The sequence below is a fragment of the Quercus lobata genome, chromosome 8 (genome assembly GCF_001633185.2).
Source record: "Quercus lobata isolate SW786 chromosome 8, ValleyOak3.0 Primary Assembly, whole genome shotgun sequence".
Taxonomy (NCBI): domain Eukaryota; kingdom Viridiplantae; phylum Streptophyta; class Magnoliopsida; order Fagales; family Fagaceae; genus Quercus; species Quercus lobata.
Window position 1 is genome coordinate 4106063 of NC_044911.1, and position 15313 is coordinate 4121375.

The 15313-nt window shown below is 33.2% G+C and overlaps 1 protein-coding gene across 1 annotated transcript; it reads right to left on the reverse strand.

Annotated features, from left to right (window-relative positions):
- On the reverse strand, positions 1-11954 carry LOC115957351 (NAD-dependent protein deacetylase SRT1). The gene is made up of 14 exons (XM_031075573.1): positions 11555-11954; positions 10011-10040; positions 9812-9904; positions 9256-9375; positions 8655-8755; positions 7442-7550; positions 5407-5486; positions 5117-5195; positions 4182-4235; positions 3777-3873; positions 2993-3075; positions 2510-2577; positions 1261-1363; positions 1-556 (listed from the first exon to the last, which is right to left on the reverse strand). The coding sequence occupies exons 1-14, from the start codon at positions 11651-11653 to the stop codon at positions 257-259; spliced, it is 1416 nt and encodes a 471-aa protein (XP_030931433.1). The 5' UTR covers positions 11654-11954; the 3' UTR covers positions 1-256.
- Positions 11955-15313: the final 3359 nt, after the last annotated feature.

Here is a 15313-nt window from a genome sequence, read left to right on the forward strand (position 1 = left end):
TACTAAAAATAAGGGGTGGGGGAGGAGTCAATTGAGAGGTTATTAGCCAATGGTCACTATGGAATCCTCAATGATCTCAGAAACTTACAGACTGAAATTCTGCTAACCAATTAACCAACACATCATCCCCTACCCATATAACTGGGGAGACCGAGTGTAGTATCTAACAAAATTCACCCAGTCCCTACATATTATAATTTTTGTTAGTTTTAATGAATACCATATATACAAAACTCAGACCACAACCTTCTATTTTCTAATATCTAGATTTTCTCCTATGCACTTTTGATCGCTTCCTAGATGTTCCAGTACCATTTACACTTTCCCTTTGCCTTTTTACATTGCCATTACTGAGAGAATCAGCTAAGACGTTGGAGGTTTTGATGTACTGAACAATGTTGGTGACAATGGCATAGACAGTTACCTCACTTTTCGGCATCAAGAAGGCCGTTCTCTCAATAACTGCATTCTGCCCGCAGCATAAATCTTGAATTGCTGTTTCTCTCAGCCTTTGAAGTACAGAGTCTTTGTCAGGGTTAAAGCAGTCAATTGAAACCTGCAAAGAGATAGGTATAATTTGTCTGGCTTTGGTAGGAACAAGATTATTATACAAATGTGAGAGCAAATGAGTATCGGTTCAATCCACCTAGAATATCTCCATCAAAGGACAATCAATACATGGAAAATCATCTGATCTACAGCTGTCTGTGTTTATCTACAGACAGAAATACTAACAAACATGCATACACGTATATACATATGAGCATACTTATTTTCATTCTCACATACAGGTACTCAAATTATTTGGAGAGATCGAGTACAAACTAAAGATGCTGACAAAAGCAATGGCTGACATGTGATGACCAACAGGCTGGCATAGTTTAGAAGTTATTCAGAAACTTTAAATATTTGTAGTGTGCTCGTGATTGCTAAGGATTCTTCTATTATTTTTTTCTTTTTTCTTTAAGGAAAAAAAAAAAAAAAACTAGAACGTTGTCAAAGAAAGGAGCACCCTGACAGTAAGTAAATACCAAACAAGCACTGTAAGCTACCATCAGTATCGTGTGCCATTGTTTTATCAAGCAAGTGAAAAAGACATGTAAGAGATGGCCTAATGAGCTCTAGCATAAATGTCACATCCTCACCCCATATTAATGGAACAAAAGGCGATCTCAAAATGCTTGTGCAAATTACAAAATTAACAACCTAAATAAAAGAAATCACACACATGAAATAAGTAGAACTGGTCCTTCTTCTCACCTTAAAATCAATAGGGATATTAATTTCAACAGACTGGCAGCCACAACCATCAATGAAGTTGACTTTTAAGACCAATTCAAATGATTTTGCCTGCATGGTTCTCCTGACACATATCAATAACAACATGTAAGAAGAAAAAGAAGCATAAATAAAATAATGTCTAGCCAACTTACCAGGGGAAAGAAGTGATTAATATTTTCAATTATAAGTGTTTAGTAGGTGAACTCGAAAAGCGGAGAGAACAAAACATTTGTCAAACTCATATTATATTCATGTACTGATTTATTTTTTCATGAACTAGAGGGATAAGATTGTCGAATAATCTAATTCTCTCCTATTTTTCCTCCCATTTTGAGAAGATTAAAAATGGCAGATTTCTTCCACTTTTCTATTCTACCAAACGGATATAATATCAATCCATCTTCCATTTTCTTTCCAAACTTTTCCATCCTCTTACTTTTCCATCCAACCATGTGCACTCGAAGGGTCAATAAGTCCATTCACATTTTGATTATAAACAGTCAAGCAACTTGCCCAATCCAAAATTATTGGCAAGTACCATACATCTTTTTTTTTTTGGTAAGTAATTGTAATTTATTAAACTTAGAAAAGCATATACGGGAAGTATACAGAGATTGAAAAAACAGAATGAAACTAAAAAAAGAAAATGAAGCTATAAGATTAGCAATAAAAGTGCAATGAGTCTAAAATATGGCAAGTACCATACATCATTCACTGAATCATATACAATTAAGTTCCGTGATGCCATATTTTCTCATTTTGAAGCAAATCCCTTTAAATATGGAAAGCTTATTTTTTACTTAAAAAGCATATATGATTAACTATACAACAATAACAAAGCCTTGGTCTCAAAACTTTAGGTCAACCATGGATCCTCAAGAGACTAATTGGGATTGGCCACATGTATTTTTCTCCACCATTCTATCCTATCCAAAATCAGTCTCTGTTACCACCTCAATTAACATATCCCTTTTTATTACATCTCCTAGTGTTATTTTAGGTCTTCCTCTTCCTCTTTTTGTTCCCTTAACTTGAAAGAAATCTATCTAAATTTTTGAAGCTCCAATGGAATCTTTACAGTGCAGAACAGTATGACATTGCAAATTACTGAATATTTAGGTCTTCCTTTTCTTTTCTTTTTTGGCAAAACACAGCATAAAAACTGTTCTATTAAACAAAAAAGGCATAAATACTACACACTCAAACATGGGGATAGTGTTGAAGCCACCTTTTCAGACGAAATGGTTGCATTTGTAGGATAGCTTCTTTATAATCTTGGTTGTCCAAGAAGGAAACCTGGAGACATGCAGCAGAAAAGTTAATTCTAATTGGAAGGCTACATAAATAAAATGACTTGGTAATTAAAATGTTTGACACGGAGTATGATAACCATCCTAAAGTGGTCTTACATAAGTTAATCTTTTGTAGTAACAGTCATTGATTTCATATTTACAGTTTATTTGTTTACCATGGAGAGGCAGAGAAGTAAACACCAGAGCAAGAAAATGACTAAAATATATTTCATGTTAATAAAGACAAGCATACAACCTTGCATTAAAGTAGTCAAAATAAACTGTAAATATGCATTCATGGATTGCTCACAGCCTTGCTTGAGAGTTAGAATAAAGACTCTCACAGAATTTTACAAAGACTTTGGAATTCTTTTTCAAGGGAAATTAGCAGCTGCATGAATTTCTAAACATAAAATCACCTCAACAGATTTGATGAAGGGCAATGGAGCTCGCCGTCCATGTGCACTAGCAACTTGGAGGGTCCAGTTCACATATTTTCTATCTGTAGTTCAAGCAGAAAGATTATGTAAAAAAGCTATAGTTCAAGTAGAAAGATTATGTTAGAAAACTATAAGACTACAGCCTCAAATAATTAGAAGAAGCTCCTATAACTCCTTGTTTTGGTTGCTTCATAAGAATGACATCTAGGAACTAGTAATATAACAGAGACAATAATTTGACCTCACAGGGTTAATTAATTTAACAGAAAACAATTTCATAAAAAATGTCACCTAGACTTGGCCCAATTAAATTGAGTGACATGAACCAGAAAAAGGTCCTTGTTCAAAGTCTAATGAAGTTCTTATGTCTGCTGAAACAGAAATCAAGGAGATTTTGTCCAGATACAATATGCATTACACAAAGTAAAATAGAAAGGTCAAGTATAGTTGTGTGCGGAAGATGTGATATTTAATGCCAAACCTAATGGTAAACTCAGGGACAAAGTAAGCATCCAGTTTATTCTATAAAATAAATATATAAATAATATATATGTGTGTGTGTGTGTTAAAAGTACACATCCAGTTTTGAATGCAGATGGTGAAGCCCATCACTACCACTTAAATTTGTCATTGTCAACAAATAGCCTAAAGATGAGCCCATTGGACTTGGATAGATAACATCTGCTTCACATGTATAACACATATGTCATTGTGACAGCATTCCAGACTAAGGTACATAATATTGCAAAGCCAAGAAATTTACCTATACTTAATGCTTGAGTTAGAATGACCTCAAAAAGATCAATCCTTACAAATGGCGGAATCTGCAGTTTAAGAAACTCCATGGCACTAGCAATGACCTGTTCTATTTCAAATTAATTAATAATTCATTGCAAACATATGCCTGATAATGAGCAATTAAAAGCTAAGTGCAGTTACAATGTTAAAACTGACAAGCTCCAATTGAAATATATCTTTATTATAAGACTTGAATGCTAAGACACATAGATTCCATATATAGATATAAACTCAAGAGGGTAAATGGACCTCAGCTAGGTAAAAGAAACTGCAAACAGTGCCTCTGGATGCTATTTCAAAATTTCAGAACCAAAGGGGAAAAGAAAACAGGAAAGATCTCTCTGCAATTAAAAGACATAAATTGCAATACCTTATCTACCCGCCCATGGATCACTAAACTTGCTTTCTTGTCCTTTGGAGTTTTCTGTAAAGTAGAAGAATGCACATTTTAAGCAACAAGAGTTTAGGCTAATAAGCAAAAATGTATATACCATTTTCAAAAATATTGAACCAGCAATCAAGGGAGAAATAGAGAGGCTGACAATTCAATATTTTACTTGTTAGAATATTGGTTAGATGATTAAATTTACCATTTCCTATAGCATAAGCTTGTGGGACAATCAAGAATTTACATGGTATTAGAGCACATGATTTTGAGTTCAAACAATGTCTTTGCTCTAATTCGATTTAAAAAATTATAAGTCTCGTGTGTTGGGATCCATTTATTAAGGGGAAATTTGAGCCCACACTTGAGGGGAAGTGTTAGAATGTTGGTTAAATAATTAAATTCACTATTCTCTAATAGCTTAAACTTTTGAGACAATTGGTAATTTATCAGCACTAGTTTATTTTAATATATGGAACTGGCTTCTAAACAGGAAAGAATGAACTGTAATTAAGGAAAGGGTTGTAGTAAACAAATAGATCATAGGCCAAATAACAAAACTTATAAAATATCCTAGTGTCAGCTGGTAGAAACCTTCAGCCAAACACATAGAATCCAGATTTGTTATCTAATTGTGGTCTTAGATATTTAAGAGCATTGGTAAGAAATTGTTACATGAGACAGACAATAAAATGATAACTTGTTATTGTTAACTGATAATAAAATTAAATAACTAATATTAGAGTGAGTTTATATGTGCAAGCCCCAACCACTCATCATCACTCCAGCTTTCAATTTGGATTATGACTGAGCTCTTAATGCACTTTTTCTTCCTCTTCTCTCCCCCCCACCCCCCCAAAAAGAAAAAAAACCCACCCACAAGTAGGCAGTGAATTCATTTTGAACAAGAGAGGAAGTACCTGAAGATTCACAATTATAATCTTTCCCCCACCACGGAGTGATTTAAGAGGTAGGTTACATGCTGGAGTTATTTGTAAACTGCAGAGAGAAATTATGCACACGACCATTAAACAAAGCATGAATGGTAGAAGACTCATAGTTGAAACACAAGTGATCTTCAATCCAATTTGCCAAGGATGTCAACAAAAGTACTGAAAATGGGGCTGTACTATGGATTTCTCATAAAAGATAAGTTGAGAATTCTGGAGGGGGCAGTTTAATACTGTCAAGTAAAAAATCTTGCTCTTACCTTGTCCCCAAGCATAATACAACATCAGCCATCCTGCAGTGCTTCTCAGCAGGATCCATCTCCTTAGGGGGTAAGGCATCCTGCAGAAAGAGAGTATTTATCAGGAAACTGTTCTTCAATGAATTTTTTTTAAATACACACACACACACACACAGACACCAGCATCATCCAGTTTTCTTCACTATTTTTAGCCTATACATACATACATATTAACTCCATGAAGCCTTTATCATTTTATGTTTCATAGAATGGCACATTGCACTATGGCAAATCTCAGCCTTTTAACAATTCCTAGCGACTGCCCAAATATCAGCTGTTATTTATGAATTTCATAGATATGTAATTTCAAAAAATACTCTTTTTTTTTTTTAATATATAAATAGTAGTTTGAAAAAATTCTTCACTAGAGAGAGTATAAAAAGAGAATTCTTCCCTGCATAAATCATAAAAATTAGTCCATAACCCTTTTTCTGGGCTTGGGATCAACTGTGAATAAAATATATTATATACTAGTCGCTAACCCATGCGATGCACGGAAGAGCTATTAAATATGAGTTAAAAGATTATTCACTCACACAAACAATCTTCTATTTTTTCCTATTTGATTTGATTTATTCTTTCTATTTTTTCTCTCTCCTATCTTTATCTTTAATCTTTATTTAATTTTTATCTTTTTCTTTCATCCACTGTAGAAGTTAATAACTGATTAAAAAAAAAACTCTACGCTCTGTTTAGGAACCGCTGATTTAGCTGAAACTGAAAACTTTTTGCTGAAAGTACCATAGATAAAGTTAAAAGGTAACTGAAATAATACAATAGAACCTATGAATAGTACCAAAAAGTATAATGAGACCCATGAATAGTAGTAAAAATAAGCTAAATAGTTAAAAAAACTGGCTTTTTATACCAAGCCACAAGCTAAATGTATATCTATATATTACTTTAGACTTATAAAAAAAGGGATTTGCCTTACCTTTAGTACTTTTTTAACTGGAATCTCCTTTTATTTTAATGAAAAACTGTCATATCACCTACTAACTAAATAAAATGTGAAGATTAAAACTTACTACCATTTGCTATTATGTATTTAAAACAAAAGAAGATTTTCAGTTAAAAAAGTACTTGAGATAAGCTAAACTCATAAAAAAAATACTATATTTATGATTTATCTACTCTTCTACACGTTAATATCTTTTATTTTTCCTTTTTACTTTCTTCCCTCTTTTTTCTTCGCATATTATTTTCTCTGCTCCACAGCTGGCATCAGCCACTGACACAAGTTACCTCTCCACACTATTTGACACACTGCTCCACGTCCACATCCACAAAGGGTAAATTAAGATCTGATTTCAAATAAAAACATATATTTCACTCCCTTTCAGTCTTTCCTCATACAAGTTGCAGATCTCTTTCTGTTTCCTCATACAACTGGCAGCCATTGCATCAAGTATTGGTCCACGGATGAAGGTCTCTCTCAGCAGCAATAGCTGAAGTTCTTTCTGCTTGGTAAGGGACTGCGTTTTTGTGTTTATATTAGTACCAGTCAAAGTGCCGGTACGAAACATATCAGCCGTACCAGCTAATACGGTACAATATTCACTCCCTTGGTTGAAAGGCTGAGAAAAGAGAGAGAGGGTAGCTGCTTCGAAGGAGGGAGAAGAGAGATGAGAAGAGAGAATTTTGTTTTTTTTTTAAGTATCGGGATTTGTGATTTGTATTTGATGGGAAAAAAAAAGATATTTATTATTTTTTTTTTATAATGCTGATGTGTAAAAATGTGGGAGCTCTAAAGGTTTCAGTTAAATATATATATATATATATATATATAGATGATACTAAGTATAAGGGACAAGTGGAGTTATTTTATGTTCTTATGAATATAAATTTCACTAACTTGCCTTCCTAGTAATTAATAAACTTGCATTAGAAACAAATGGTTTAGTCTGAAATCACTTCCAAGCAATCATTGATCCCAAATAATAATTTTAAATTTTGAACCTCACCAAACTGAAACAAGTAAAAATAAAATTATTACCTCCCAGTCAAGAACCGTATCCTTAAGTTTAGCACCACATTTTACATCAGAACAACGCCTTGATGTCTCCTTCAAACCAATAGTTTCCACCTCAAAATCCCGCAAGTACCTAGACAGACGTAAATAATAATTTAAATTTATGTTGTTATAAAAGTGATATTCATACACAGGAATAATGATTCTGAATCTAGGATGGGTTGCAATAAGATGAGTTGGTGTTTGAATGAGAGAGGTAAGTTTGATGTTTGATCTTATTATATGGCTATTTGTGGAACCAATACTAATTCATTCCCTTGGAATAGTATATGGTGTGTCAAGGCCCCAAACAGGGTGTCCTTTGTCTAGACATTAGCTTGGGGTAAGATTCTTAGCTATGACAATCTTATCAAGATGGGTTTCTCTGTAGTTGGCTGGTGCTGTGTGTCTCAGTGCAATGGGAAATGGTGGACCATTTTGTTGCTCTACAGTGATGTTGCTTAGGTTCTGTGGAGTGCATTTTTTGATATGTTTGAGGCTCAGTGGTGGTGTCTTTGACAGTAGCAGACCCATTATTTGGGTAGAGGAATTGCTTTGGGAAGCACTCTTCAGATGTTTGGAATCTTACCACATTATCTTTAATGTGGATAGTGTGGAAAGAATGTAATAGCTGTACTTTGGGGGATATTGAGAGACCTCTTGATCAGTTGAAATCATTGTTGGTTCATACCTTGTTTGATCGGTCTTTCAGGGTTTTACACATTGTAATTCTTTTGCTTTTTCTTTTTTTAATTTTATGAATATTGTAATTCTATTTTTGAGTTCTACGACTCACTTCAACTTTCTGTATGATTCTTTGTAGTTCTTAAGATACTTTATGTTCATCATTGTAGAGTGAGTTTACTATCATAAACACATTGTACTTTTTTTATCAATAAAATTCTTATTACCTATAAAAATTAAAATTAAAATTAAAAAAAAAAGGCATGAAGTAATCCACTCATTCAATAAATATTATTACTTATCAAAAAATAATAATTCTAACTTCATAAATGGAAGAGAGAAACTTTCCACAGAGTAATAAGAACATCAGCAATTTACTACATTTTCAGGCCAAATATCAACTTAAACAGCATATTAATGAACCCAAAAAGGAAAGGGGGACGGGGAGAAACATCCAATGATAGTAATACAATAGGATTAGAAAATCAGTTTCTGTCGAAATATATAGCCTTACTCGGCTCCACATGAAGGGCAAGCTTCCATAAACGAGTTCCCATGCAATTCAGCAAGTTTCTCCCTTGGAATTCCAGACCGAAGATGGAGGCCATCAACATTCTAGGATTTAAAACAACAGATTGTAAGATATGAAATATGTTTTCAAATAACTCCCCATAAAACCCAATTATGGAATGCTTAAAGACACAAGAAAAACATTAAGTGATTACATCTTTTGACATATCAAAAATAAAATAAAAAAGTCTTTGCACCTTTTGACATTATTTTGCACTTAGCATTATTTAGAAAAGAATAAGCAATGTCGCCAAAACTAACCAAAGACCCAGAATGCCAGTATAGTATCAGTAGCAGTCTAAACTATTCCAAATAGCAAAAAATATATGAACCTTCATCACCACACATTTATGGTAACGGGACCCAAAAAAACCACTTTAACAATTGATAGCTTGAAATTGCGAGCGAGCATCAAAAGAAGGCAACAGATTTTAAGCAAAATTATGATGAAACTAGATTAAGCACTCATTAATAAAAGTTCGAGCTGAAGTATTTCCCAATGGGATAATATCAGAAATACAGTTAAGGAAATAATGCAGCCATACCTGACTAATAAGGAACTTCAAAATACCAGCCTTCTCAAGTTCAACCAAAGCCATATGAGTCAAGCTTGGCATTGCACGGTGAAATGGCAGTGATGCTTCAGGCAAGGCTTTGCCTTCACGCTGTACTAATAATTGAGGATTAGAAGATACATACATAGGGATTTACAATGGGTGATTATTTTTCTGAATGCTAAGACAAACCATGGTAAGGTGCATGTGGCAAGCAACTGCACTAAAAGCATGGCAGCTGTTGAGAACTTAAAGAAATGAGTTCCTTCTTATTTTTTTTCAAGTTAAGTTGCTTGCAAACATAAATATCATATGAGTAGCATTTGAACAATAAGAAAAAAAAAAAACACAAAACTTTATAATAGATCTTAAATTAATTGTAAAAAAGTTGACAATAAGCTGCTTATTAAATTTAAACAGCACATTCTAGTTCAACAGAAATTATTGAGGCAGGGGATAAAGGATTACTAAATTAATACAGTTCGAATAAAGAACAAAGAGAGTCTTATTTAAACTCATGACACAATATGAATTTCACAATTATCACCTGAAGGGTCCATATTCCCTTGGGACCTCGGAAATCTGGTATACCACAAGAAGTTGATATCCCTGCACCTGTAAACACCACTAGATGCTTACTCTGCAAGTAGAAAGAAAAAAAAAAATGTGACAGCATTGATTAATAGAAAACCTTAAAAGAACTTAGCTAACATCAATTAGATGAGTGAGATGTTGCAAGTTCAAACCTTTTTTACCATCAAGGCAAGTCGTTCAATCTGCAGAAAAATGCCAAGGTCAGCAAAAATAGCAAACACATAAAAATTCCTAATAATTTCAATTTATTAAACACAGGAAGAAATTTTTTAAAGAAACCAACAGCACATAAGTGAAGAAGTTTGCAATAATATTAATTGAATAAGCAGCTAGATTGTATACTATCTTCCACAGGGTATGAATAGCGATTTTGGTTTAACTGAACCAATAAAATTTAAAAAGGCTAATTCAAAACTATAATTGAGTGGAAAAGGGCTTTTCACCAGAATGAATATAATTCACAATAGATAGTTCAATAGTGTATCATAATGAAATCTGAGCAAGGAAGAACAAAGAACAAACCAACATTTTGAGTGTCTTCTGATTTTTTTGGATGCCAAAAAGATGACAATAAGGAAGAAAAACATATAAAAATCTTAAGCTGACAAATACGTCTGGAGGATTCGAAACATTTTTTTTTTCTCCTTACATCAAATAATCTATCAAGGATCCATAGCCAACCCCAAATTTTGGGACTAAGGCGTTGTTGTTGTTGTTGTTGTTGTACATCACCTAAAAGTCCAATTGAATTTTTCTTGAGACCAACCACATAGTAGGCAATATTAAACCAAATTAATTTTTTTAATCATTTCACTATAAAAATCCATTATTCTATTGCATCTTTCTCACACTTGATTCTTATGAAAAAGCCATATTTCTAATTTTCTATTACATCATTGATAATTCCACACTATTACCTTCCTTTCCTCATCATGAGAGTACCAGGATGTACCTCAACTATATACCAAAACAGAGCTTAGTTCCACAACTATCCAAAAAGTCGATATAAATCCTTAAACCTACATGGTTACAACCCTAGGCATGTATAATTTCAACATCCCAAGTCCAAAAACACGATTCACCCCATCACAATCATTCAACTACTGCATGCATAGTCTCACATCTCAACAAAATTAGCATCCCAAGTCCAAAAACACAATTCACCCCATCAAAATCCTTCAACTACTGCATGCATAGTTTCACATCTCAACACAATTGGCATCCCAAAGAAAAGATGGAAACCTTTGCAAATTCCCATGAAATGCGTATGGGTGATAAAAAATGCCTCACATTATTAACCTACAATACTGAACCATCATACCCATATCACAAGATCAATAATGGGTATACGAGTTTCAGCTTAATAACCAACAAACCAAAGTGAAATTCAATTCCAGTGAATCCAAATGCCAAAACCCAGAAATGGGATCTCACAAAACAAGCCAGAATGGAACAAAGAACAAATTTCCACAGCAAAACAAATTGCAGAACCACCAACAAAAAACCCAAACTTTCACCAAGTTTAAGCACGTAAAACTAAGTTACATTCATGGGTATCACAGTATCATACAAGATCATCAAAAGTTATCAATCCCATAAGGTCAATTAGCAAGCAAACTAGAAGCACCCAAAAACAAAACAAAACAAAAAGACCCAAAAGAGCAAGAACGTGAATGGGGAGAGATAAAGTCTCTACCTTTTCTTGCAAAACATGAGGTGGGTCGAAATATTCTGTCATTCCAACATTGCCCACATCTTCTATGTACGAAAGCTTCTCTGCATAGCCTAAAGACATGGTGTGTCTCACTCACTCTTTTCTCTCAGCTAGCTTTCTCTCTCTAAAAACCTCACTCTCTCTCTCTCTCTCTCTCTCTCTAGAAAGTTGATAAAAACTTAAAAAGTTTGAGACTTGGGAGAAGAGAGAGAGACCCCTTAGCTTCTTCTTCCCTCTCTTTCTCTCTCTATTCTATTGTTCACACAGACAGGGCATTTATAATTACAAACATTTTTTGCTTCTTTTAAGGAGACCCCTCAAAAGCCAAAACTAGTACTCATGACTCACTTCCCTGCATATCAGGAAAGAATTTCTTGCATACACCTCTCTGGATTACCACAATGCCCTTGATTTTCCTTCTATTATAGTATGTTTTGTGTCAATACCTTTTATTGAATTTAGTGACTTTTTGTGTCCCTTATCACAGTTTTTAATATTTATCACAACTTGATAAAGTCATTGACAGCCACTTTTTTCACTACCTTTTTAATTGATAATTTCAAAATTGCAATACAAAAGTTGTATCTTTAAAATTTTCTTAACAGATAAACTATTGTTTTATGTTCATTGTCCACTTCAAAGTTTGATACAAAAGTTGTGTTTTTAAATTTTCTTAATAGAGGAGTAATTGTTTTATATTCATTGTCCATTTCAAAATTGTGATACAAAATTGTATTCTTAAATTTTCTTAAAATAAAAATTATTGTTTTATGTTATTGTTATACACTTTGTTTATATAACATCTATAATTTCATATGTGATATATACAATTTTTGTTGTTGTTGATTTTCATATTTAAAACTTAAATAGGGTGATGTGTTTGATGTAAACTAACGTAAAGTAATCGTGGGTTCTAATTAGTTCAACTGGTAAAGTTTTTTATGGTTAAATAAGAAATTTGGGATTCAATCCCCGCCTATATCAAAAATAAATTGGTGTTTTGGTCTGATAATAAAGAGTTATCATTAGGAATGAATGTCATATGTTAAAACTCAAAAAAAAAAAAAAAAAAGGTAATTGAGGGTCTTCTCAATATTCTTGGGCTAATACGTGTTTTTACGACCACATGTGTGCCAACTTCACTAGCCCATTTTGCTAAAAATTATGTACAGAAAGAATGGATTGGACTTAAAAAAGTTTGCCCTTGTTCAAATTACGCTCTAATTTCCAACTATGAAACTTTTCATTCTAAAATTTCATATATATATATATATATATATCTATATATTGCAACCATATAATTGTGTGTCTTGTGCAGATACTGAAGGAAAAAGAGAAGGGTGTCTCTTATTATCTTAATTTCATATAAATATAGCATTTTTCATTGAATGGTTTGAAATATGTTACGTGCATATTGGGGAATTCCAATAGACAGCCATTAATTGTGACTTGTTGGCTTTTGTGAGTTAAGTTAAGGAGATAATGCATTAATGATTTGCCTAGTGAGGCATTTAGAACTGAACAAAGTTTGGAGAGAAACTCTACAAACTCCTCATATATTTCTATATTGAGTGTGAATTTTAAAAATCTAACTGTTAGATTACATGTTCTTATTATATTCTTCACGCATGTAAAATTTCAAAAAAAATCAAAAATCAATTGCTATCTTATTAAACAAATGTTAAAATATCAAACTTTTATAATCTAAAATTGTATATAAAAAATAAATTTATTAATCGAATGGTAAATAATATTCAATTTGAATGAAATTTAATATGCATGTTAAAAACATAAGAATTATGAAATTCGATGGTTAGATTTTCAAAATTCATAAAAAAAAAAAAAAAAAAAAAAAAAGAGAGATATATGAGATGTTTAAAAATTTTCCCTTCAAACTAGTTTGGAAAAAAATTTTGCTCGAATGGAAATGATTAGCTGCACTTTGCCACTGGCAGCCTCCATGTCATGCTGCTTTGATACTGGCTTTAACTCACCAATCACTGTGAGTTTGGAATAACTTATTTTATTGATTTATTTTGTTTAAAAATAAAATAAGTAAAACTATAATTGTACTTAAACAAAAAGACATATAAACTGGTTTAAAAGATAAATAAACCAACTTACAATTTACAAACCATACCAAACATGAAACATGCCTAGCCAAGAAGTTTGCCTGGGAAACAAACAAACTTCCAAATATTTTAAATTCTATCTGAAGTTGAAAGTTTTTTTCCCCATTGTTTTCACGTTATATTCAGTTTACACATAATATGACAAGATTAGTGTAATGTAAACACCCAGGAGCTTAAAAGTGGTAAAGGGAGTTCTGACTTTGAATGTGCTTAAAGCTTTCAGATTAACTTTTAATCATTACACTATCTGTATTTTTTGGCACATTACATTAGCAAATGACCTTATGATTCATGCTTCAAAGCAAGAAACATCATGGGGTCAATCAGATTAGACTGCTGATGGAGCTTCAACTTGGACTCACATGTTTTACCTACCATTGTTGTACTATCATTCCCCGTGTATTCTACAGAATGTCCTAAAGGTATTGTTTTTTTCTCTTATCCCAAAAAAAAAAAGTACTGTTTTTTTTTTTCTTCATTTTTTCCCTTTTTCTGTCACAGCAATCACATCAATTCGTACAAATTTTTTATTTATTTTGCAAAAAAAAAACATACCTTTTATATTTTATACATTCACTTTTACAAAATACTGACATCAATTTATCTATTCTACACATTTATTTAATAAAATATTCATTCCTTTTACATTTTTTATTATTTCCTTTCCTTTTCTCTCTGAAGCAAATTCACAAACTCGGCTTCTCCGTCGAGCCACACCCACACCTAGCCAACCACCCTTCAACAAAATCCGTCGAGCCACACCCACACCCATCCTTCAACAAAATCACCTACACCCAGCCAACCACCATGTTCTCCATCGAGCTATAGACCCAACACAAACCCAAAATCACTCACACCCAACCACCACCAGCCATCAACGACATCAAACAAAAATGACATTGACTCACTAAAGGACCCCGATCAAACAACCCAATAATCAAACCCTCCCTGCGATTCGACTCGTTCATCACAACTCATTTCGCCAACTCTGACCCACTCAAAGACTCGACCACTGATTCACTGATCTTCCACAACAACAATCACAAAAACAATGACACCTCTTTCTCCACCAGAGATGACACGTTCGCGTCGCAATTAGTCTTAGAAATCTACACCGATGAAGTAATCGGTGAGGACTTCAATAGAGGGTTTCCTGGATCGGACGGTTCGATTTTGCCCCCTCCGATGGAGATGGAGCTTGAGGAAGGCTTCGCTCTCAAGGAATGGAGAAGGCTGGACTGAGGGACTAGAGAGAGAGGTCAAAGTAGAAGCTGAAAAGGAGAGAGTGAGGTGAGGAGAGAGAAACAAATAATAAATTAATAGATAGATAAGCTACAGTAATCGTGTAAATATACATGGTTACTGTAGCTCACAAAAATATTTACACATTTTTACACCAACTGATGTGAGTATTTTTTTTGCTCAAAATGTGAAAAATTTGTACTTTTTTCCTATTTTTGAAGACTATAGATGAGCTAATGTGGTTGCTCTTAGAGCATTCCCATCAAAGTTTTCATAACTGCTAAAATGCTATTTTTAACATCTGAAACCACAAAATGCTGCTCCATCAAACATGCTATAACCTAAAAAATTTGCAATCTTGCTATAG